Source organism: Lepisosteus oculatus, chromosome 1, assembly GCF_040954835.1.
Source record: "Lepisosteus oculatus isolate fLepOcu1 chromosome 1, fLepOcu1.hap2, whole genome shotgun sequence".
In the NCBI taxonomy this organism is placed as follows: domain Eukaryota; kingdom Metazoa; phylum Chordata; class Actinopteri; order Semionotiformes; family Lepisosteidae; genus Lepisosteus; species Lepisosteus oculatus.
Genome location: NC_090696.1, coordinates 8,328,232 through 8,350,954, shown reverse-complemented (window position 1 = coordinate 8,350,954; position 22,723 = coordinate 8,328,232). Strand labels below are relative to the sequence as shown.

The 22,723-nt window shown below is 35.3% G+C and overlaps 1 protein-coding gene across 4 annotated transcripts in view; it reads right to left on the bottom strand.

Moving 5' to 3' along the window:
• ctnna2 (catenin (cadherin-associated protein), alpha 2) overlaps positions 1–22,723 on the bottom strand; it is a 559,287-nt gene that overhangs the window by 11,300 nt on the left and 525,264 nt on the right. For 2 of the 4 annotated variants that reach the window (XM_069192244.1, XM_069192311.1), the window contains 4 exons: positions 20,158–20,271; positions 15,389–15,569; positions 11,269–11,378; positions 4,225–4,359 (listed from right to left, as the gene is read on the bottom strand). In XM_069192244.1, the coding sequence (XP_069048345.1) occupies positions 4,225–4,359; positions 11,269–11,378; positions 15,389–15,569; positions 20,158–20,271 (540 nt within the window). Of the gene's footprint in view, positions 1–4,224; positions 4,360–11,268; positions 11,379–15,387; positions 15,570–20,157; positions 20,272–22,723 lie in introns of all 4 variants that reach the window. The other 2 variants (XM_069192285.1, XM_006629153.3) reach the window with 1 other exon arrangement.

The following is a 22,723-nucleotide window of genomic DNA, read 5'->3' as shown; positions in this document are numbered from 1 at the left end:
CATATAGAATGGTTTTAATACAGAAGCCTTGTGCTCTCTGTCAAGATTGAATTGTAATTCTGGAACATTCAGGTTCATCCAATATTTCCCAGGTGCCTCCAACCTCTGATATAAGATGACAAGTCTCCTTTATTGCCAGTTTAAAAATTGATCATTTCAGCAACTGAAAGACGGGCGATGAGCTGCGAATAGTCTAATTTAGTCTAAAGGAAGAGCTTCTACACTACAATTACTTTGAAACTCTGCTAAAGTAGGCTAATTTATCATGCAGGTACTCTTATTGTACTCAAGCAAGATTTTTCTAAAACTGTGAGGGCTTTTTGTTAAATTTCTGAATGAAATTTATCTTTGTCCTTTTTGAAAAATATTAAGAGTCTTTGAACTGGGAACATTCATAGTGGGGCTGTTGGAACATAATGGCTGTTTCACATTCTGCTACACTTCAGAGGCAGATGAAGTGTAGGGAACCTTTGGCATGAAAATGTCTATATACATGCAAGGCATGAAATTAGAATTATGACACATTCTGTGTAGCTTCACTTCTTAATCATTATCGATAAAAAAACAGTATGCATACACTGTGTATAATCATAAAAGAAAAAGTGCCACCACGTTTTTTATTTTAGTGTTTTAATAATTAGGGGTCAAATTTAGATAAATAAAACTTGAACATTTTACTTGAAGTAAAGGTGCTTTAGATATAGAGACCTGACAGCCAGGTGAAGAGGTGGTTCTGTAAACTGCAACTGTCAGGGCTGTAAGAGCAAACAAGAGTCCCAAGTAACAGTCATGACTTTGTGCTTTCTATATCTACCCGGCAAGATTATGCAGAAGATGTCTACTTTATTTAATCAGCACATAACATAAATATTGCCATTTACACAGTGTTTATATATAATTTATATAAAGTATTTTTTAGTATTGTTCTTAGCACTATCATTATTGTCTCTATGGTCTCTTGTGTGTTTACCATATACAGTACATGTATCTGTACTTGTTAGTTAAGTCACTTGTGCAGTTAGGCATTCTCAGTTGCTGAATAATTTGGTATTTTTTAAAATATTTTGTTTTTCATTTTGTATTTATATTTTTGAGTGCCCAGGTTCTAGTTGGTTATGCCACATTGTGTGATGAAAATGAGGTTTTAATGAGTGATTACATCATTTGGGCTTTATAACGTCACCCTTGCCTTGGGCAAGTTTCAGAAGACAAAGGGAAACAACAGGAAACATGACAACTACCCGATGGAGGGAATTGACCACCTGCCTCAGAGAATACACAGTATTCACAACTTCTGCCTTACAGGTAAAAAGAGCATAATTACCTTCAGTAGGTGGTTAAGCAGTAAATATTATGATTGTAAGATTTTATGTAGTACTGTTTCCTTTTTGCCTGTAGTAATTAAAAGATTGTTTTATCAATTCTGATTTAATCATCTGTTTTGTCTTCTAATCCCACATTCCAGAAAGTGAGATTATGTACAGTATATATGTATATTTTTATCCCTGCTATTGTCATGATCGTAAACCCCTCCTCTTAAGGGTGCTCCAGCCCTTCCTTGTTTTTTACTCATTTCCTGCACCTGCTCCCTGTTCCAGCCCTCTTTTCAGTTTCCCTTAAAAGCCAGACGCTGACGCTATTCCAGGCTCTGCATTGGTTTTCATTTTAGTTCCTGTATTTGTTCCTGTTCCCATTCCCGTGCCGGTTCAGAACCGGTTCTTGTTTTTATCTTGTCTGTCTTGGATGGATCGCCTGGCTTTGAACTTTTTCCCCGTTTTTGGATTCCCCTTTTGGACTCAGCTCTGGACTGTTTGCCTTGGCCACACCTCCCCCAACCACCAGCACACCTATCTGGGTTTGAGGAGTTTGTAAAGGTTTTGAAAACAAAAACGGGATTTGCATTTTAAAGCTGCTTAAAAAAAGGAAAATCCTTGTTGAGATCAATCTGAATAGGCCAAAGCAGACAGGTACTGGCACGAGAATAAGAGAGTGCGGAAGATCCTACGAAGAAAGAAAAATCTGGAAATTCAGCTTTATAGAAATCATTATCATATTCTTTGTAATACACCATGTATGGATAACTTTTAATTTGTGTATTGTTCATACTTTGTGGAATTGCAAGCTCTTCCCTTCCCTTATTTAGATTTTTATTCACACCCCTTCTAGTGATGATCGCAAATCCACTATTCCAGCAGTTTAACCCTCCACAATACCGTGAATGAAACAAAGGTCTTTATTTCATTGTGGGATTCAAAGTGAACAAGATACCTGGGTTTAGATTTGGCCCCATAACATAATGCTGCTACCACCATGCTGGACAGTAGAGGTGTTGTTGACTAAGTGATGCACTCTTGGATTGCCCTAAATTGAGTGCTTTAATTTTAGACTAGAAAGTACCAATTTTGACTCGTCGATCCACAAACCACATTTAACCACTTTTGCCACAAGTGTAAAGTATCGCTTAAATGCTCAGCTGCAAAATTCATGTGGGATTTGAGTTTTTTTTTCCATGCTGCCAGGTAAGTCTTTTGATAGGGGTACTATTGACTTTATGGACATTTTCTCCCATGTTAATCATTGAACTCTTTGCCTCACTGTGGCATCCCTAACCACTTTCCTCCTTACCCAGCTGGTCAGTTTTGAGGGACAGCCTACTCTAAATAGTATCTGGGTAGTATGATACAATTCCACTTCTTAATGATAGATTTCACAGTGGTCAAAGGCACATTCAGTGTCTGTGCAATATTTCTATACCTTTCTTTCATTTTTACCGCTTCTACAACTTGAGTCATCTAGAAAGCTCCTTGGTCTTTTATTCGTGGATGAATCTTTGCATTCACTACCTGACCAAGGTCACTGAGAGACCTTGGGGTGTATATACTGTATATTAAAATCATAATTGTGAACCACAATTATTCCACAGACAATGGCCATTCAGCTAATTCATGAAAACAAAAAAATAAGCATCAGATTTGGTTTGCCATCGCACAAAAAAGCAGGTGTACACTTATGTAATCAACATATTTTAATTCATGATTTTTATTTGACGTTTTTACTGGGATTTACCTTCTTTCATTCATACAGATGTTGAGTCTGAGCACTCACATTTTGATTGAAAACATTTGTCATTCAACCACAATACTTTTGAAAGGCACTGTACTTTTACTTCTATTACACTACTTAATCACAGAGTACAAGTGTCTTTTTACATTACAAAAGCTTTTTGCTGCAGTATTGCTTTCTACAGCAGGGACTTTATTCTTTTCTGACAGAAAGTTCACCTTGTCTTTCATAAAAATCACCTGCCACCAGCACTGAATTTCACATAAGGCTTCTCTTGGCTACTGACATCTCAATGCTACATTATAATTTCCAATGAAGTGCATACTGCAACTACTTTGGAAAAAACTTCAGAAACCTCAAAAGGAATAAAAACAGGATCTTATTGTCATTTATATTTTTCTTCACATTTGTAGAGAAAGATATACAGTATTTGATATAGGGATGTAACAGCAAGGCAGGCAGTATACTGAATATTTTCATGCAGAGGGATAACTTTCAAAGCCATTTATATAACAGTTTGAACTGATGACATAAAAAGCCTAAGGGTTAAAGCCTGCTGCATATGATATCAGCCAAGTAGATGTGAACAAAACACGTGTTCTTTCAAAGTCATTATAGGAACAGATTGCACACTGTCAGGTAAAGGTCAATGGCTAGATAGTCTAATCGTTATTTTATTCTATGATAACCACACCTGTGACTTCAGATGAGTTTAATCCCTGGCACCTTGCCTACAGGCATCTGCTGTGGTTACTGTTATATCAGGTATACTTGCTCCCCAGTGTGCCCTCTGCACCTATCAATCTCCATCCTTAATTGTGGCAGCCTACATCTGGATGAGTACAGATGTACACTGCCATTCCCTGAAGAAATGTGCAAGCTCATGGAAATTATGACTTACGAAGTGCTCAGAGGCAGGGCTTAAGAAGTAAATAATAAAACTTTGATTTTCTATTTGAGTCAATAACAACAAAAATCAGGCATAAGATTTGCATTTCACAGTTATCCTTCAAGAATTGTTTAATGGAAAAGTCCCTTAAATCAATTGAAGCATTTTAAAGCTGTGTGTGAGACCAGTTATTCAACTATGATTAATGAAGGCTTCACATCTGGCAGGTAATACAGGACTACTCAGGGATAGTCCTGAAATTGTTAACTTACCCCAGATACAATGAGCTCTCCACCTAGGTTCTGGACCTCAGCCTTCACCTTGCTGCAGATGTTGAGCTGATGGCAATAGAGAGCAATTCTCTGCAAGTATGCCAACAAGTCCTGCTTGCAGGCTGAATCAGGACACTGTAAGACAAAAACAATACACTTTTGTCAGGTGACAAGGCTGTTGTGGTTTGAAACGGGAGGCAACCTAACATATCAAGCTGCATTTGGATCATGCACACAATTATGCTGTAACCTAAAATGATTTCTCCACATTGAACCATAGAGAAAGGTTCTTTAAGAAACAGAATTTAAAGAACCTAGCATTGTGGCACATGGGAATTTGTTATATGAATGCACACACATTAAAAAAAAAGCCAGTGTTTTTTTGAATGCATATGATTATATCAAGAATCCACTCTTCAGCTGAGGAAGACACTAGCATTTTAATGGAGTGTAATCCTGAGTGTAAGCCTGTTGAACAGGCTATAGGCTGTTGCAGAGGGTGGATTGTTTAATGTATTTTGATTTTGGACAATTGTAGTACTATCATCATTTCTATCAAATTTAGTATCTTAAAATACTTGCTTTCCATGTGTACAGTACTTGAGACTGAGCTGAACAATCTGTATTACCTTGACAACCTCAATCAGAATATAAAAGAGCTTTCATGCAGTCACAAGATCTAATGTGAGATTTCAGATGGTCTATATCGTGTTTCATGACAAAGGAGGAAGCAGTGACAGATTTTTTTTTCCTGTGGACAACAGGCATACATTAGCTTTATAAATATCAGATAAGGTAAACTGTAAGGCCAAGAAAAGGAAGCTGGCATCTTTTCTTGTAGCATAATGTACATTTCATTTTATACCTTCAGTTTATCTGATCAAATGTCTAGCACAGAAAGAAACACAATACACTTTTAATCCATGAATGAACTTCTAGATTCTCTAAATGGTCTTTCAAATCAATAAAACATTTTGTTCTAATTTGGAGTACTACACCACTGGAATAAAAAAAGGTGTTGACATGCTAAGCTCATAGTGCTTAGATATATTCATGTTACCCAGAACCAGGTCTACAAGACAAATCCACTTGAAATTATTAAGAAGATACATTATTTATAAGGGAAATAGGCTTCTTAAAAGAGAACTCATCCCTTTAGCCATGACACAATTAAAAACAGATCAATTTCAGTAAAACTACTCTCTATGAAAACTAATACAATCACAGAAATAACAAGTTCCAAGCTGTTAAGTTTGAAATCCATTTTGGTTTTATAATGCAGAAGATAAAACCTGTGGAAAGCATGTAAATGGATGGATGGGTAGTGTGTGTCCAACTGACCATTAAACTGACAATGCTTTACAGTTTAACTAGTTTAGAGGTTAACTGTTTACTTTTGTTTTGATAAAAGAGATGTATTTTGTCAATATTTTCAGAGTTTTACAAGGGAACCCTAGCTTTAAAGGTCCATGGGTGATATTCATAAACCTTTTAACTTCACATTTATTTTAAGAGGATAGCACAGTGGTGCAGTCATTAGCATTGCTGGGGCCTTGGGTTTAATTCCAGACCTGAGGTGCTTTCTGCATGGAGTTTGTACTGTACTGTGTTTCCATGGGTATTCTCCGGATGCTCCAGTTTCTTCCCACAGTCCAAAGACATACTGTTTGATAGATTGGTGTTTGGAAAAATTAGCCCCGGTATGAGGTTGTGAGTGTTTGTGTATCTGCCCTGCGATGGATTGGCATCTAGTCCAGGGTGTACCCTGCCTTGCGCCTGTTACTTGTTGACCCTGAATTGGATGAAGAGGTGAGAAAATGGATGGATAGATTAATTTATCACATGATTCATTTTTAAATAAAATACTCCAACTTGCTTTAGATGTTTTTTGCAATCTTATCCAGCTCTAAGGATCTCAGGTAGTTCACTGCCATTGCATAACTAAGTTGTTATGGTGTGATATTGGCAACAGTTAAATTTCTCAAAATTCACAATCCACACATTACAGTGTGTTGTACTAAATGAGTCATATACAAAACACTTAAACTAAGAAGGGACAAAAATCATTTTATTTCTTGCAAACAATCTGTCATAACTAATTTACATTTATTTTTTTTTGGCGATTAGTTGTCATCAGATTAAACTGTAAAATAGATACAACATGATAGTATTAGGAATATGTTATACAATTAACTCCTAAGTTGTAATTAGTCATCACACAGTATCTTCTATTGGTATTCTTGCAAATTATTTTAATAAAAACATTTCATGTTATTACTGACATTACTCGATCAACTGGGAAGAAATTTGGGAAGATCTTAAGCGCAGATGTGCATTCCACCAGGTATACAGGACATGGCAGTTATTATATCAGTGCATGCTGACTTTGTTGAAAATCAAAAATCAAGTTTTTCAAGTCAGAAGCACGTGTACGATTTTGAGTTGGAAGTTGGTTAGTACATTTTTCTAATTGGAAAATGGTCACAAGATGTCTTTGGTGATACCAGAGAGAACCAAAACAGCTAAATGCATGTTTATTGTTGGTATTTGGAACTCTTCACTCAACTTCTGAAAATGGTAAAGAGTACACCCTGCACTGTGGTGCATCACAGTATCTGTAGTGACAAGGGACTAGGCTATGAGTACCGAAGAATGCCCCAGGCATTCATTCTGATGAAGCAGACTTCACTGGTCCATTGGTGCCACAAAAAAAAATCCACAATATGTATTTCTTAAAATGCCCCCTATACCACTGGTCCAATAACCAGTAAAGAGAAGTCCATCCATCTATTTTCTTCTAAGCACTTTATTTAGTAAAGGGTCATGGGGAAAGCTAGAACCTAACCCAATAAGCAACAGATGCAAGGCAAGGTACCCCCTGTGCGGGACACCAGTCCATTGCAGGGCATACACAAACACAATCACGCACACACTCACACCAGGGCCAGTTTTTCACAGAATTCAGTTAAATACCAGTATGTCTCTGAACTTCGGGAGGAAACTGGAGAACCTGGCAGAATGTAAACACAGGGAGAACAAACAAACCCTACACAGATAGCACCAACAATTCTAACCACTGTATCACTGGGCAACCCATGAAAGAAAGTCATCATTGAAAAATATTTCATTTTCCACTTATTTCACTTATTTTACCTTTCATGTATATTGATCACTAGTAAATATAGTTACGTTTTACACAAAAGTAAAACAATTTCCAGAAAAAGTAGACATTTTTAGATCAATAAACTTCACTGCCAAAATCAGATGATTATGTCTCAAAACTGTTGCCCATTTACCGTATTTTGTATATTCTAAAAGAGCACTTACAGTCCTCTTTTATAATTACAATTGAGACACAATTTTACACAAATAAAAAATGTAAAGATTATTTACTGCATCTGAATAGTTCAGCTACAAAAGCTAAATGCATCGACCTTAAAACAATTTGTTAATTTCTCTTGGCAGACCTTGCTTTGGCATGCAAATCGTTTTTTCATTGCTTTTTATATCTATGGGTAATAAGCCATTTATTTACCAGATTTTCCTCTGATGTAAATAAATGCAATGGCCCATTAGTTAGAGATGCAGGGATTCAGAGGCAAGTTTCATACTCTCTAGCGAGAACAGATTTTACATCATTACCGAAAAGCAATTCAATTGACCTAACAAAAATAGTATTTGTAGCAGCCATATTTCACAATTTTGTGTTTTACAGTAGTGGGGGTGCATTTACTAATTTAATAAATTCAGCTCTATGCGCCTCCACCATGACATGTCCAACTGATGAACGCTAGATAGTACTTAAAGTATTTAAGATTAACTAATCACCAACTGTATAACCAATGCTATTCTACCAATCCTACTTTGATACCTGAGAGATGTTATTCATTAAAAATCAACAAAGCTCTTTCAATGGTCATGGGCAATAACTATCGATTGGAAAATGGTAATATAGTACCCATCTACAACATCGCTGACAAAACCAAACCACTTAATTATAGACCAATAACACATCTATTACATATAAGATTATGGAGACAAGGATAAGAACTAAACTAGAGGATCATCTACATATATAGTAATATGACTCCATAGGATTGTCAATATGAACTTAGAAATGGCACACCATACATGAATAAATTGTTACTGTATAACAAGTAACAACAGTAATCAATGGACAGGATATACTTGTAAGTCTGATTAGATTTTCAAAAGGCTTATGATTATGTTCTTCATAAAATATGCAGATAGGAACACAGCTGGAAGCAGCTTTATTTAAAATCCTAATTTATATTAAAAAATAAGAATATAGTCTTGTATAACATATAACTCACATTTCAGTAAACTTTTTAGATAAGAGTTATACACCATAAGATGTGATGTGTTTTTTCAGAGCTCCTTCTAAAGAGTAGTGCATAATCTTAATATTTTCCCATGCTACTTCAATTACTATAATTGTACCAAACTAGAAAGGTAGACAAGTAGAGTCAGGTTAGACTGCAGAAAAGTGTGGCTTCAGTGCGGGCAGCACTGGCAAGTGTTTATTTCAGTTTTATTAAGTACTGTGTTCCTGAACTGTTGACACTGGCACTGAACCCCAACAGAGCACTTTGTGGTAAAGACCACCCTAGGGAACTGTGTTCCACAATGACTGAAAGAGAATGATCCACACTGTCCTTGAAAAATAAGCCACTGTTAATAGAAACCAATTCCAAACTGTCTTGCCAATTGCTGTCCAAGCGCTACATAAGTCAGTTGGATGTACAATTTAGCTATGAAAAATAAATAAAAAAACACTCTCATGATTTGTACTGTAAGTATAAATTCAAGGAACCTAGAGCCACAGGTCAAGTGTGACCATGGTAAAAATGATTAAAAAATGCTTTGAAACAGTGCACTTTTACGAGACTATGACTTGATCCATAAAAATATAGTATCAACACCTCTGACGCTATTCCCAACCTGAAATGTGGTCCCCCCTTAGGAGTTTAACATAAGAGCTAGAGACTTGCTGTGCCTGGAATGTAGGGTTTTAACTCACAACCTTCCAGTTATGAGTCTACCCAGCTACTGCTCTGTGATTGTAGCTTAAAAGTTTTTATATTCTGAATTTCCCTACAATTTTCAAAAATCAATATCCAGATACATGGAATTGAATATTTCCCTGATTCACACAAAAAGAAAGAATAAAATTGCATTCAGAAGATGTCAATAATATACATAAGGCATTACCAGAGAAAAAATACAAAGGCTGTAACTGATGTTATTTTCCAGATTGAAATTGGTACTATTTTTAAATCATTCTACATCAATGTAAAATGTCTAAGAACCATATTTGCTTAATTAACCTTGAAATATTGTATGTTCATTAACCTTAAGATATTGCAGCAGGAGGGGAGTAAGATGGCTAGGATAACTGTAGAATTGATACAAAACATGGACAGCATAAATACTTCTGGAGAAATCTGCTACTTTGCAGCCTCCTTTTAGGATCTGACCCTTACCTACAGCAAGGAGGAAAGAAGAAGGTGACAGAACAGAAAGTAAGATCTGAATTAAGAAACCAGGCAAATATTTATTTTATTTCAGATGTGGTTTCTTTATCATTGAGGATTCTGGTAGCTGCTATGCAGCTATTACTATGTTTTCATATTCCTTCTTTATGTTTCATTGGTGTTCTTGTGTTGAAAAATAACTGTTTTGCACCACTGGTTTATCTGTCATCCAACAATACCTACTTAAAAGAGCTCTACGGTGCCCCTTGTGGTATCACACTACTTATTTTTCTTATGCTGACTCATTAAACAGCTAAGGATTACAAGGAAAAATTATACAGGCTAAGGTTAAATCAATCACCAGTAGGTGTGTGGGTTAAAGTTATAATCTAATAGTAGTATAGTAACTGAAAAGGAATGGAAGTGCTATGGTTTCCTCTCCCTGATCTATACTGTAATCTATGGACTACAGCCAACCTCTGACATCTGACATTTAATTCCGAAGGAAACTAGATCTAAAATAATGGAAAGATAATAAGCGTGTTGAGCACAGATAAATCTACTCTAAAAATGTATGAATACATTGGATACACACAGCTGGGATTAGAAAAAGGAGAAGCCAACTATTATATATAAACAGAACTATTAGTTTTTCAATAGTTATACAATTTGTTTTAAGAATTACTGCTTATCAACATACGTTCTTATATATTCTGAAATAGGGAGGCTCACTGGCGCAGTGGTTAGCATTTCTTCCTTGCACTGTTATGGCCCTGTGTTCAGTTCCAGACCTGAGGTGCTATCTATGAGGAGTTTGTATGTTCACCTTGTGCTCATATGGGTTTCCTCCAGGTGTTCCTTTTTCCTCTCACAGTCCAAAGACATACTGGCAGATTAATTGGCTCCCGGAGAAAATGTGTCCAGGTGTGAGAGTATGCATGTCTGTCTTTGCCTGTGGCCTGTGATGGACTGGCATCTCATCCAGTGTACCCTGCCTTGTGCTCGTTGCTTGCTGGGATAGTACAACTTTAAGTTATGTCAAGAGGCCTGAAGCCCATTTAAAAAAAAAAACTTTTGAGAGATAAACTTTAATTATATTCATATGCTCAGCTGCAGTCCTTGCATATTTCGCAGTGTGAAAAAAAAGACTTCCACTTGATTGTATTTTTCTATGAGAAAGTTCTTTGACATACAATAATTAAAGTTAAAACACCCCTCCTAGTATCTAAACTTTAGTTCAGACAACTGACTTCGGTGAGTGTTTTTTTTTCCATGTGGTGTTTTTTCCAGGGGGGGGATTGATTGATTAGATATTTAAAATCTTCTGTCAGCATGTTCTGAAAGTACTTTGCCAATTATAAATGCATACCTTGTTTGTGTTAATTATATTAAAGACAACCTCCCTTTGATCTCCTGCTGATGATGCACACCATCTGGCTAACTGAATGGCAAGTTAAGGCAGGCAAGTGTCAGTTCATTTTGCATTATATAATGCAAAAACCCTCTATCTTGCCAGGGCTGTGATGCAAACCTGTAACCATGGCAATACCTGATCAGCAACAGCGCGAGCAAGTTTGTCCATCCTGGAGCCAGCTTCAGCAATCTTCTTTGCTGCATTAATCACATCTGAGGAATTCTTCAGTGGGCCTTTGCCTCTGCAACAGTCCAGTGCAAATTAATGTTATGCATAAGATTAATAAGACAGCCCATGTTATCAACAACAATGCCAGTTGTTGGGAAAACTACAGCACAAAAAGCACATCTAATAGCAAATATACATTATATAAACTGACTTGTTGTTTTCCCATGTTTTAGTTTGGAATATTTGAAATGTGTAGTAAAAGGGTTGTTTTAGTTTAGTGTAGTTACAAAAGCAAAGAACAAAAAATAGATAAATATGAAGCAACAATCAAAAATGCATGCCAGTTGTACTAGCCATCTGTATGCACATAAATATGCTTGGCATCCTTGTAAAGCAGGACGAGACAAAAGTGAATGTCACTTCTTGATCATCAACACAGTGGGAGAAAAGATTCCTCTGCTGAAGAAAAGCAGTAGCCACAGCAGTAATCAACACAGGGGTAAGAAAATAAAGGCTATATGAGCAGACAATATTTATTACACCACACAAGCTGCCAATATGTCGTGTCCAGTTCTGATGACACCAGTTCCAAAAAATAATGCAGGAATGATTTTCATAAATGTACACTTACAGACTCAAAAATACTAACATCATAGAAAACAGCACAACAGAGATCACACAGCTAGAACAGCGGAGTGCTTCTTATTATAACAATTTGCAAACATTAGAAACAAACCAAACAAGACACTGAAAACACTGGGGTTAGCAACCACAGATTAAAGAAACAACGAGAGGTTTCTTTATCAACATGTTAACATAATATTTTCATTTATTTTAAGTCAAATACGAATAAAAAGATCCTACTTCTTCTGCAGATAACTACTGTTTCCAGCATTAAATATACTGTATACCAAAATCTTGGAGTGCGGCATACTTACTCTTGTACCCTGATCTCTGGTTATTCTTCTGTGAACAAAAAATTGACATCACTTGCTTATGCCTTTTTAAATAATCCTTCAATAAATTTCAGTGAATGACCCAGTGCAGCTTATTGTGTGTTACATATATTTAAACCTAGAAAATGTATTTAAATGTATACATCTTTCTGATTTTGTTTTTCTGGTTAAAGCATCCAGAGCTCTATGTTACTGAAGATGTAGGGACAGAAGATGTATAAGGACACTATTTTTTAGTAAATAGTGGAAAATAGTGGAAAATTCAGGAAGAAAGGGTTGAAGAAGAGAAATACCTTTTTAGGTAATTTTTATTTAAAATTTATTTATTTATCTTTATTTAAAATTTAAAAAATAGAATTAAATATATATGCTATTGCTCTGGAAGTGGTCACTCAGATACCTTTATTTATTAAACTTAAAATACTCTCAAGTCAATCCAGTACATAAAGGCAAGAAGTTTAATATATGAAAATAATACTTAGAACTCAGATAACATTCCTTCAACATTAAATTGAATTATTTAAAAAAAAACTGGATTACAAAAATGTGTTTACATTAAAAAACATCTCTTCTCAATTATCCTTCAGAAATATACAAAGCATCAAAAGAAACATTACTTATAACTGCATCAGGAAAATGACAATCTATTTTGTAGCAGTTACACTGTCATTTATTGAATAGCCATGATATAAAGAAGGTAAATTCATTATGCTATACAAATTATATTTGTCATTAGCAGGGCTGATCAACAGGCAGTCTATTGTGAAAGTCACAGGATAGTTTAGTGCCTTTGTAACAGTCAAATTTCTTCAAGTGCATCATGGTTGGACATGAATGATCAATTAATCAAAATGAAGTGAAAAACACTTAATCAATATCTGAGGTCTGTATACTTTATTCTTTAAAACATTAATCTGTGATACTGTATGTTTCTTTTGATACTCGGTATACATGTTAGTGATTTAAGGCTTTTAGTATTTGAAGTATGTTTCTCAGGGGGTAGAAAATGCAGAATATGAATGAATAGCTCTAATTGTAGAATTGTAGAATTTCTATGTGAATTTCAGAACTGAATGAAAACAAATTGTGAGCAATTTAAGGATGAAAACAAACATGCACAAAGTGCTGTATGCATATTGTACTATTTGCTTTTGGAATAAAATATAAGATTTATAACCACCAAAAAAGGGCCAGGCTTGGTTTCTCAGCAACAAGACACACAGCTCATGTCGGAATTGCATCAGTGGTTATTAAAGAATGGGTGCAGGAAATGGATTCAAGGAGTTTGGTGGTAGTGACCGTGAAATGTCAACTGAAAGACAAAGGCAGAGAGCCACTGAAATACCCCGCAGCAGAAATAAAACAGCTGCAAAAGAGGAATGTCTAATGGTTAGCTATCACCTGCTTCTTGTGATTCTAAAGAAATGAAAGTGCCACTTTTTTATCCCATAGTAGAGGTTTGAAATGCACCACACTTCGTCAGAAGTAGAAGCTGGTCATGAGGGAAATGTGGTGTATGGTAAAACACGACACAGTTGCAAAACGACTGCAACCTGAACATAAACCATGAGAAAACGTGGGCATACTGTGTTACCCAGACTAACAATTGATGACCAGCATCATTAAACTGGTATACAGTAGTATACAATAACATTAGTGGTAGGATGTAGTCCAACAGTCACATGTGCCCTTCTCAGGCCAGTCTCAAATCTGTCTTATGTGGCAGATCTTTATCAGTCTCCTGAAGTGATCATGATCAATATGGCAAATGTACAATTGACACAACTGATTGATTCATTCATCAGAGTTGTGACACTGTTATATACTAATAAGACAACATTTTTCAGCATCATCTTGTGGCCATTACTTATTGTTTTTTTAATCATTTTCATCTCTGTGTTATTACTGTGTTAGGAATAATCATGGAAACAAAAACGTGTATTTGGAGCAAATTATACATTTTAAATTCACAACTTGTGAATGTGGTATTACACAGCCATTATACAACGTCACTGGATTTCAAGCAATTCACCTGATCATGCTACACCAGATCTGAAAGCTGTATACATTATGCATAGGAAGAGATATTATTGGTGAACTTTCAATAGTTGATGAAGTCTGTGGCACTTGGAAAAAAAGATGTCACATGAAAAGAGTAAGGGAATCAAAGCTGAAGTTAATGAAGTCTACTCACTTAGAAAGGTACACCTCAACTTAATGTTTTATCCAGTGTTATACATATTTCTCTGTGTGAGCTTTGTTTAACTGGTATAGCTGGCAATAGAATTATGCAGGAAGAAATGACAAACTTTCCAGAAGTGATAGAAAGTTCTCAGACTAAGTAGAGATCTCACAAATCTTTGAAACAAGTACAGCTGTTAACATTTCTTGTAGAACAGAAAGAGCACAAAATTGTCTCACAGGGCTGTTTCATTTTATTTGAAACCTTTGCTTCATCCTTTTTTGTTTCCCCTCAGCAAAATAGTAATTTTGTAAGTTTGTGCAATCCTGTGCATATGATAAGCACCATGAAAATGTGGAAATAAAAATGTTGGCCAGGTTTATACTACAGGTCTTACTGTACTTTTATGTCCGGTTCGCAATTATTTCTTAACATTCCATAATGTTGCAGTATTTCACATAATTTAAAACACACATTTTATTAAAATGGTGTTTTAAATCCTTACAACATATGAAAAACATGTTCTGAGGGCTGCCAACTGCAAGTTCTAGTCTTTTACATTGTGTGAATTCCAATGATAATATTGACTTTGGGGATTCTTTTATCTGAAAGATCATGTTAATTAGTACAATCATATGCTCCGGAATAATCCTGATCAAACACATATATACAATTTTAAGGTTTCAAAATTACTGCTATTTACTGTATATACTGTATGTTACTGTATAGATTTTTTTTTTTACTTCAGGGAGTTCACACTTTCAGGGAGCATCCTCAGTAGGTTTATGAGCAGATTTTCAATTCTCAAAGTGGGGTTTTCTTATTATGACCCCAATTCAAATAATGCATGCGGAAGATTTAATGTTTTCCTGAAAGATCATGAAGTCCCTGGACCCCTGGATCCTTGACTGCATCAGCATCTTAGGGGCCACCTTATGTTATATTTACCTGGTGAAGTCTGTCATTTCCATCATGATCATGCACATCTGTTTCGCCAGCACAATGATGTCGTTGCCATTGTCGTCCCATTTGGCCACTTCGGCATCCAACTTGCACTTCTCCTGGCGGAAACTTTCCACCTGCTCCGCAATTTTAGCTTTCTCTTCTTGTGGCAGCTGAGCCATAATAGCCTGTGTTTATGAGAGGGAATCACCAAAGGAGAAAGCTATTAGACAAGGAACATAAAATAGAGCATGTGGGCCATATTCTCACAGATCTTTCATTAACAAAATAGGGATTTTGAGAGCATGAAGTATTTTGGCTTTTACAATGGATTCGTGGGTGCCAGGGCTGGAGTTTTTCTTTTAAACAGTTTGATTAGAAAAGTCTGGCAACTTTTCGAGGGGCTGTTATTTCTTCAAACCTCAATGCTTTTCAGAATTGCAGATTTGTAATCTTTCATTTTGTCAGCTTAACATACATTGGTGCTGATTTCTGTCATTCTGCTCTTAAGCTTTATTATGCATTTGCCAACCAGTTTCTAGAGCCAGAGCCTAACCCGGCAAGCAATTGGCACCAGGCAGGATTCTTCCTTGATAGGACCCAGTCCAGCACAGGGCACACACAGAGACAAACACACTCACACCAGGGCCAATTTTCCCAAAAGACAATTAACCTACAGTACTACTATGTCTTTGGATTGTGGGAGGAAATTGGAGCACCTAGAAAAAACCCATGTGAACACATGGAGAACGTACAAACTCTAGATAGTATGGCAAACAATTGAACCCAGGGCCCAAGTGATGTGAGACAGCAATGCTAAACACTGCGCCATAATGCTGTCTAATTATACATTGGAATTATTCAAATTATTTTTAAACCTCAATTTATTCTACAATTATTGGGAAATCCCAATGTTTCTGAAAAATAGAGTCCATTTTAATGTAATACTGCAAAACAAAAGGCATCAAACCTTACTATATTGCATGTAACTCTCTTAGTTGAGTTCACATATATTTCTACTGTTTTACACATACATACATATATAGTACATATTGCACACATTGTTATCCTTTATATCAGTTTAAAGCTGGTCTCAGAATATACCTTGCCAGAGCCCCTAATAGTTGTAACTTTAAGTCTGAAATACATAAATATTTCACTTTTTCTCTTAAATAAATAATGCCATTGTTCAACATTATTTAGGGGTGAAAACATTACCTGGACTCAAATTAATTTTTGCATTATTTATAATTTTAATTAAGCCCTGAAGCAATAATTAAAATTGATGAAGTATCAATTATTTAGGTGTGCTTTTCATTGATTTCAACACATCTGTCTTAGAGAATCTCTTCACAAGACTCAGGCTTACCCTCATCATTTTATTGCAGAGAGTGGCAACTAAAATTAAAGTAAAAAATAAGACTGAAAATGACATTTACTTCATTCGTAAGAAATTAATGTTTTGGCACAGATTTACCCTCAAGAGCACAACAGACAAGCCATTACTCATTTACAATTAGGGCCCGACTTGAGCAAGGTTGTGCTGCTGGGGAGGAGGGAAATGAGAGAATATAAAGTGACAATGTTAGTTACTATTTTTCACTTGGATTTGAAATGTAACTCTTCGGGGAGGGCAGAATGTAGTGAACAATATGATAAGTCCTATTTTAATTTTATGAAAAGTGTAAATTACATCACATTCATTATAAATGCAATATTGTTATGAATAATATAAACAGTACAATTGTCTATAATTCTGAGCTGGATTGATAACTCTTTGCTGCAAAGATTAAAAAAAATTAACAAAAGGTTTTCATATTTAATTGGGAAGAGGTGTAAAGGGGGAAATGAATTTCTTTGCCCAAATGTCTTTGGGTTGATAGTAAAGCATGGCAGTCTTGAGTCAGTGTTCCACTGATGAATGCTAGCATGGGCAGAAACAACATAAGAAAATTACACATAGCACATATTTTAAAATAAAAAGTAAAGATCTAGATCAATTATTCGTTTTTCTAGTGATGATAGTTTTAATTTTGAAATGAGAGGACTTGAGATATGTCATTATTTGGGGTAAATGCAATAGTTGTTAATTCAAGAAGATATCTGAACAAAACTTCAGTCATGGACTTTGCATTAATGCTTTGCTATTAAGATGATACTTTATTTTAAGGGTCAACACTTACAAATTAATGTACCTTGGAATACCACCTAATAAGAATGCAACAGCTGAATGGTAACTTTAAGACACCACACTATTAATTATGAATCATATCACATGAATTATTGACAAATGAAGGTGAGAATGTCAAATGAAGCAGTCACAATATATTCCTAAATTATATATTATATAACTTATATATTCCTAAGTTACTTTTAAACCCACTTCTCCATTGTACTGGAATGCATAGTTTTGCTCAGAAGGTAGTGCTTCATCTTTGCCTAATGGTGCATTGCTTTCCACAGTTATGTAAGATCCATTCAACCTGGATTAATCTTTAATTAGAACTCAGTATACTACTTTATTGCATGGTGAAATCATACAAAAGTACACTGTTTTGCCTGTTCACTTGTGAACAACTCACCACTGCAATGGAAAGAAAATTATTCCAAACACAAACCCCACTGGGCCAAATGGAAAATAAGAAAAGATGAAAAAATCTGACAAGGGAACAACTCACTTGTAATTTATCGAACCTGCAAAAAGTAAAAAGAAGGGAAAAGAGGAGGGGGGAAATACTGCCTGGTAAACAGGGCTGATTGGTATGTCAGAAAAGCGAGGTGCTAGGTAGGGCTTTTCAGAATTCACTTATCCACAAATCCCCTTCCTGCTTACTGATAACAACAAGAGCAGGCCTCTGGTGCTTAATACTGCAGCAAATCCTTCCTGTACATTGCATGCCAATACACTCAGCAGCTTTTCTACGTCTGCAAGGATTAAGCTGTTTTCTACGTTTCCTCACAGAGAAAGCAACTTGAAATGACTTTAATTTGCTTCATTTGAAATAAACTGTCCACCCTCTGAGTTAAGTTTTATGGCTGACCTGTGGCTGTTGGTATTGGATCATTTGTTAGTTCTGTGCTTCTTCTATTCTCAATATTTTTTAGCAAATACCTCAGAGTATTGTGAGCTTCCATGTTTGTATATAATAAGCACACAACCAAATCTATGCTACCAACAATTCTGTTGTTCTTACAGAACAATTCATAAAAGCATGCAAATACAGTGTTTATGAAGATAAAGCCCATCAAGAAAATACTAACACTGAACTGCTACTAAAAGTTTATCCTTTCTGGAAGACATTCTTACATTAATGATACAGTACCCAAAGGGCTAACCAGTCATTCTACAATATCTGATATGCTGAAAGTACAACATGCATCATAGTTCATTACTTTAACATAACTGTCCATTCACTAGTCAAGCAAATACAGTATGGGAGAAAGAAATGAAAAGCCCTTTCTTACAGTATATCTAGTTATGCATACAGGTTGGTACACTGTTGGTTTCACCTGTTTTTACAGTATGTTTGTATGTTATTCTAAACAGCTATGTGATTAGATTGGCTGCATCTGTGCCAGAGGCCACAAGTTCACATCGTGTGATACATTTTGTTCTGGAGCAGCAAGTGCCTCTGAAATGATGCAAATTTATATCTATTACTCATTTCAAATTTCAAAAGAAGGCTACACCTGCTGAAGTTATTAAAATGCTGTCCAGTTTTGTAACATGTTAATTTAAATATGAAACTTTAAAAAATACTTCTGGCGTTTGGAAACGGTTATTTGTGGATTTGTCAGAATTTGTAGTGGGTCCTCACAGTTGGATGCAATGTAGATAATCTTAGACATTTTACAGTGATTTCTTATATAAGAACACAATACATCATCAGAGAATTTAATACCTATCATTTTAAAATGTCAAGAAAAAAGGATATTGGTTACAGATAAATAAAATATTTCAATAGCCTTGAAATAGACTTGTCTTTTATTACTCTGAAGATTCTTTTTTTAAAATAAGATTTTTTAAAAGCCATTTTATTTCCATCCATTTTCTAACTTCTCTACCCAGTACAGAGTTGCAGGGGTCCCCAGAGCCTAACCTGGCAAAAAATGGGTACAAGACAGTATATTTCCTGGATGGCACACAGTCCAACAAGGGCACACATACAAACACACTCCCACCACAGCCAGTTTTACCAGAAGCCAATTAACCTACTAATATGTCTTTGGACTGTGTGAGGAAACTGGAGCACCACTTGGGAAACCTGTACAGACACAGGGAAAACATACAAACTCCACATCAATAGCACTCTGGGAACTGAACCTAGGGACCTGGTGCTGTAAGGCAGCCTTGTGATTTGCTGTGCCATCATGCTGCTGTGCAGCCTATAGAATTTACATTGAAACTATATAGTTTAGGTAGTTTGGAATTTGCTTTCAGTACAGCAAAGAACACAGATGAGACATACATACAGTACAACATATACAGTACAAAATTAAATAGGACAGAAGACAAACAAACATCTATCCATATAGCAGCAAAATTATACAATGAAATTCAGAGTTCAACGTGAATTCAGATTTCATATGGCAGTGGGAAAGCAGCTGAGGTTGAAGTGGGCAGTCCTTGAGAGGAGGGATTTGAAACTCTTTTGCCATTTCATACACTTGATATGCCCCTTACAAGAAAGAGTACCTGTGTAAATGCTAATTGGATCATTTGTGGCAGGAATAGCCCAACTTTGGTGCACTGGGCAGGGTTTATCACTCACTTACCCGTGCACTCTGTCCTGCAATAAGCTGGTCATCTTCAGTCTGAACACTTGTCCTGCTACGTGCATCATAGTCCTCTTGCTCAAAGTCAGAATCATCCTCCAGCTCTTCTGGTGTCTATAGGGAACAAAATCAACAAAGTATACGTCAAACTACTTTGATGCACAGTGAAGGATAAAGCAATAAGCCAAGGTAGACTCAAGGAGACTTGTAATGACTGTTGAATTTGAACTCATGGCTTTCAGAACAGGTGTATGTAGTACAAAAACAAAAATTCAAACAAATAGGGCTAAATAGCTTCAACTGAAGATGCATCTTCTTTAGTTCTAAATTATTAAATGTCTAGTAGAAATTATGGAATATGTCCAGTGCATATTCCATAAGAAACTTTAACACTGTATAATACAACAGTCAAAAACTGAAAGATATGATACATTTAAGGGCATCCACACTGTTTACAGATTTGTTTCTGTTTTAATAAGAAAACATTTCTGGTCATTCAAAAACAGGAAGTGATTTTCTTCAGCTTTTATTTCTTGCAGTAGTTTAAATAATTATTACACCTTTAAAGATGTTAAAAAATGTCATGACCACAACTTTTTTTGTGGCTAAACCTCTTAAAGGTTTTGTATTAAACCCTCCTCAAAAGATTTGTCTATGATCACTTACAAAACCTCAAAGTCTAACACTGCTGCACGTTAAAAGCATATTCCAAAAATGTCTTTCACCTACTGGTATCGACCACAATGAGAGTACCCTGAGAGCATTTACAAAAACTAATGCTTCCCTATCTTTGTGGTTTCTCTAACAACTTGAGTATCCACTTCAGTTGAAGAGCAGTCTGGATTAGCCTTAAGATGTATATAGAGCTTCACAACACACTCCAGCACCAACAGGAGAGCTCTCTCATCAGCATATTCAATACAGTACGGACGAACCGTGCTTTTAAAAAAAGACTTATAAGAGACTCTTGAAATACACAAATGTTTGAGAGAAGGTAGAACAGAGTTCACTTATCTGACATGCTTATGTGGAACATTTGATTATTCCAAGGCAGTTTCATCTGACATGTAAGATTAGGTACTGACGGCACATTTAATGTTCCATTTTTATGTTTTATGTACGTTTTTATGTACATACATTTCTTAGTGATTCAGTTTGGAAATATGAATTTGATAAACAGTATTGAAAATAACCTAGATACAATACTTTGATTGACTTCGGAGTATAGAAAATAAAATATTTTCTAACCATATATAATGTACTGTATATGAAAAATTATTATTGAATTCATTGTTAATTTGCATTTTCAGTTATCATCTATGTATTAAGAATGAATTAATGTTATAATTTATTGAATAGAATTATATTGCTTTTCAGAATTTACTGAATATCTTGAGAGTACAGTATATTCAAAGGAATCTGAGAATAATCATCAATAATCATCAATAATCATATAATCTCCCACATAATTTAAACTCACAATACCTAACCTTTTTCCCCATGGGTAGAGTGTCCATTTTCTTTAGGAAAAGAAAATGTAATGAGGACTTTAAATGGTATTTTCCAACTATCCTTACAATGTGCTAAATATGACTTGACCATTGGAGATTTAGTATAAGATATTACTGTATATTACTCAACTGTGTGAACTTTGCAATACCCCTTCTTGATTTTATAATATAATAACTGAATATATAGGCACGAGAGAATATGTTTGCTTTATTTTATATAAAAATGATATGAATCAAATAAACTGTTTTGAATATACATATTATATTGAATATTAAAGACAATACCTCAACACCTGCCAATCACCTGATCAATAGGATATATAAGTTACCCGTGCCCCTCATTCAGCAATTGTTTGTGTTGAGCAAGAAAATAACTGAAATCAGGATTATTTGTACAAGAACATAAAAATGTTACAAATGAAAGAAGGCCATCTGACTTGTTAGGTTGCTAGTAGGTAATTAATTTCAGGATTTTATCCAGCCATTTCTCAAAAAAAGCCAGGTTACAACATGGCTGGGTAACTTGTTCCAGACACCCACACAATTGTTGTGTAAAGAAGTGCCTCCTGTTCTCAGTTTTGATGCTTTGTTTTTGTTTTTTTTAATGTTAAAAAAATTGACCAACAAAGTACAGATTTACAGAACATTTTTTTGCTTTAAAAACTGCAGTCATGACACTTTAAAGCCCAATATTATTTGTATTGGGCAAAATATTATTTGCCCAATACACAACCAACTCCATACATTCAAAGAAACAAAAAAATCAAAAAGAAAGAAGTAAAAAGATAATTAATATGAATGAAAAATGGAAATGATTGTATATGATTGTACTAGTATTCAAACCCTTTGCTATTGCAAACCTAAATTAATGTAGGTACACAAAATTACCTTAAGGAGTCAAAACATTAGTTGAGTGGACTCTAGGTATATGTCATAAGAGTGGTTTACATAATTTCAGAATAAATATACCTGTGTGGTTCTTTGTTCAGGTGGTGAATTCCAAGCAAAGACTAAAACAGAGCATTAATAGCAAGGATAAAAAAAATAGTTTCTGT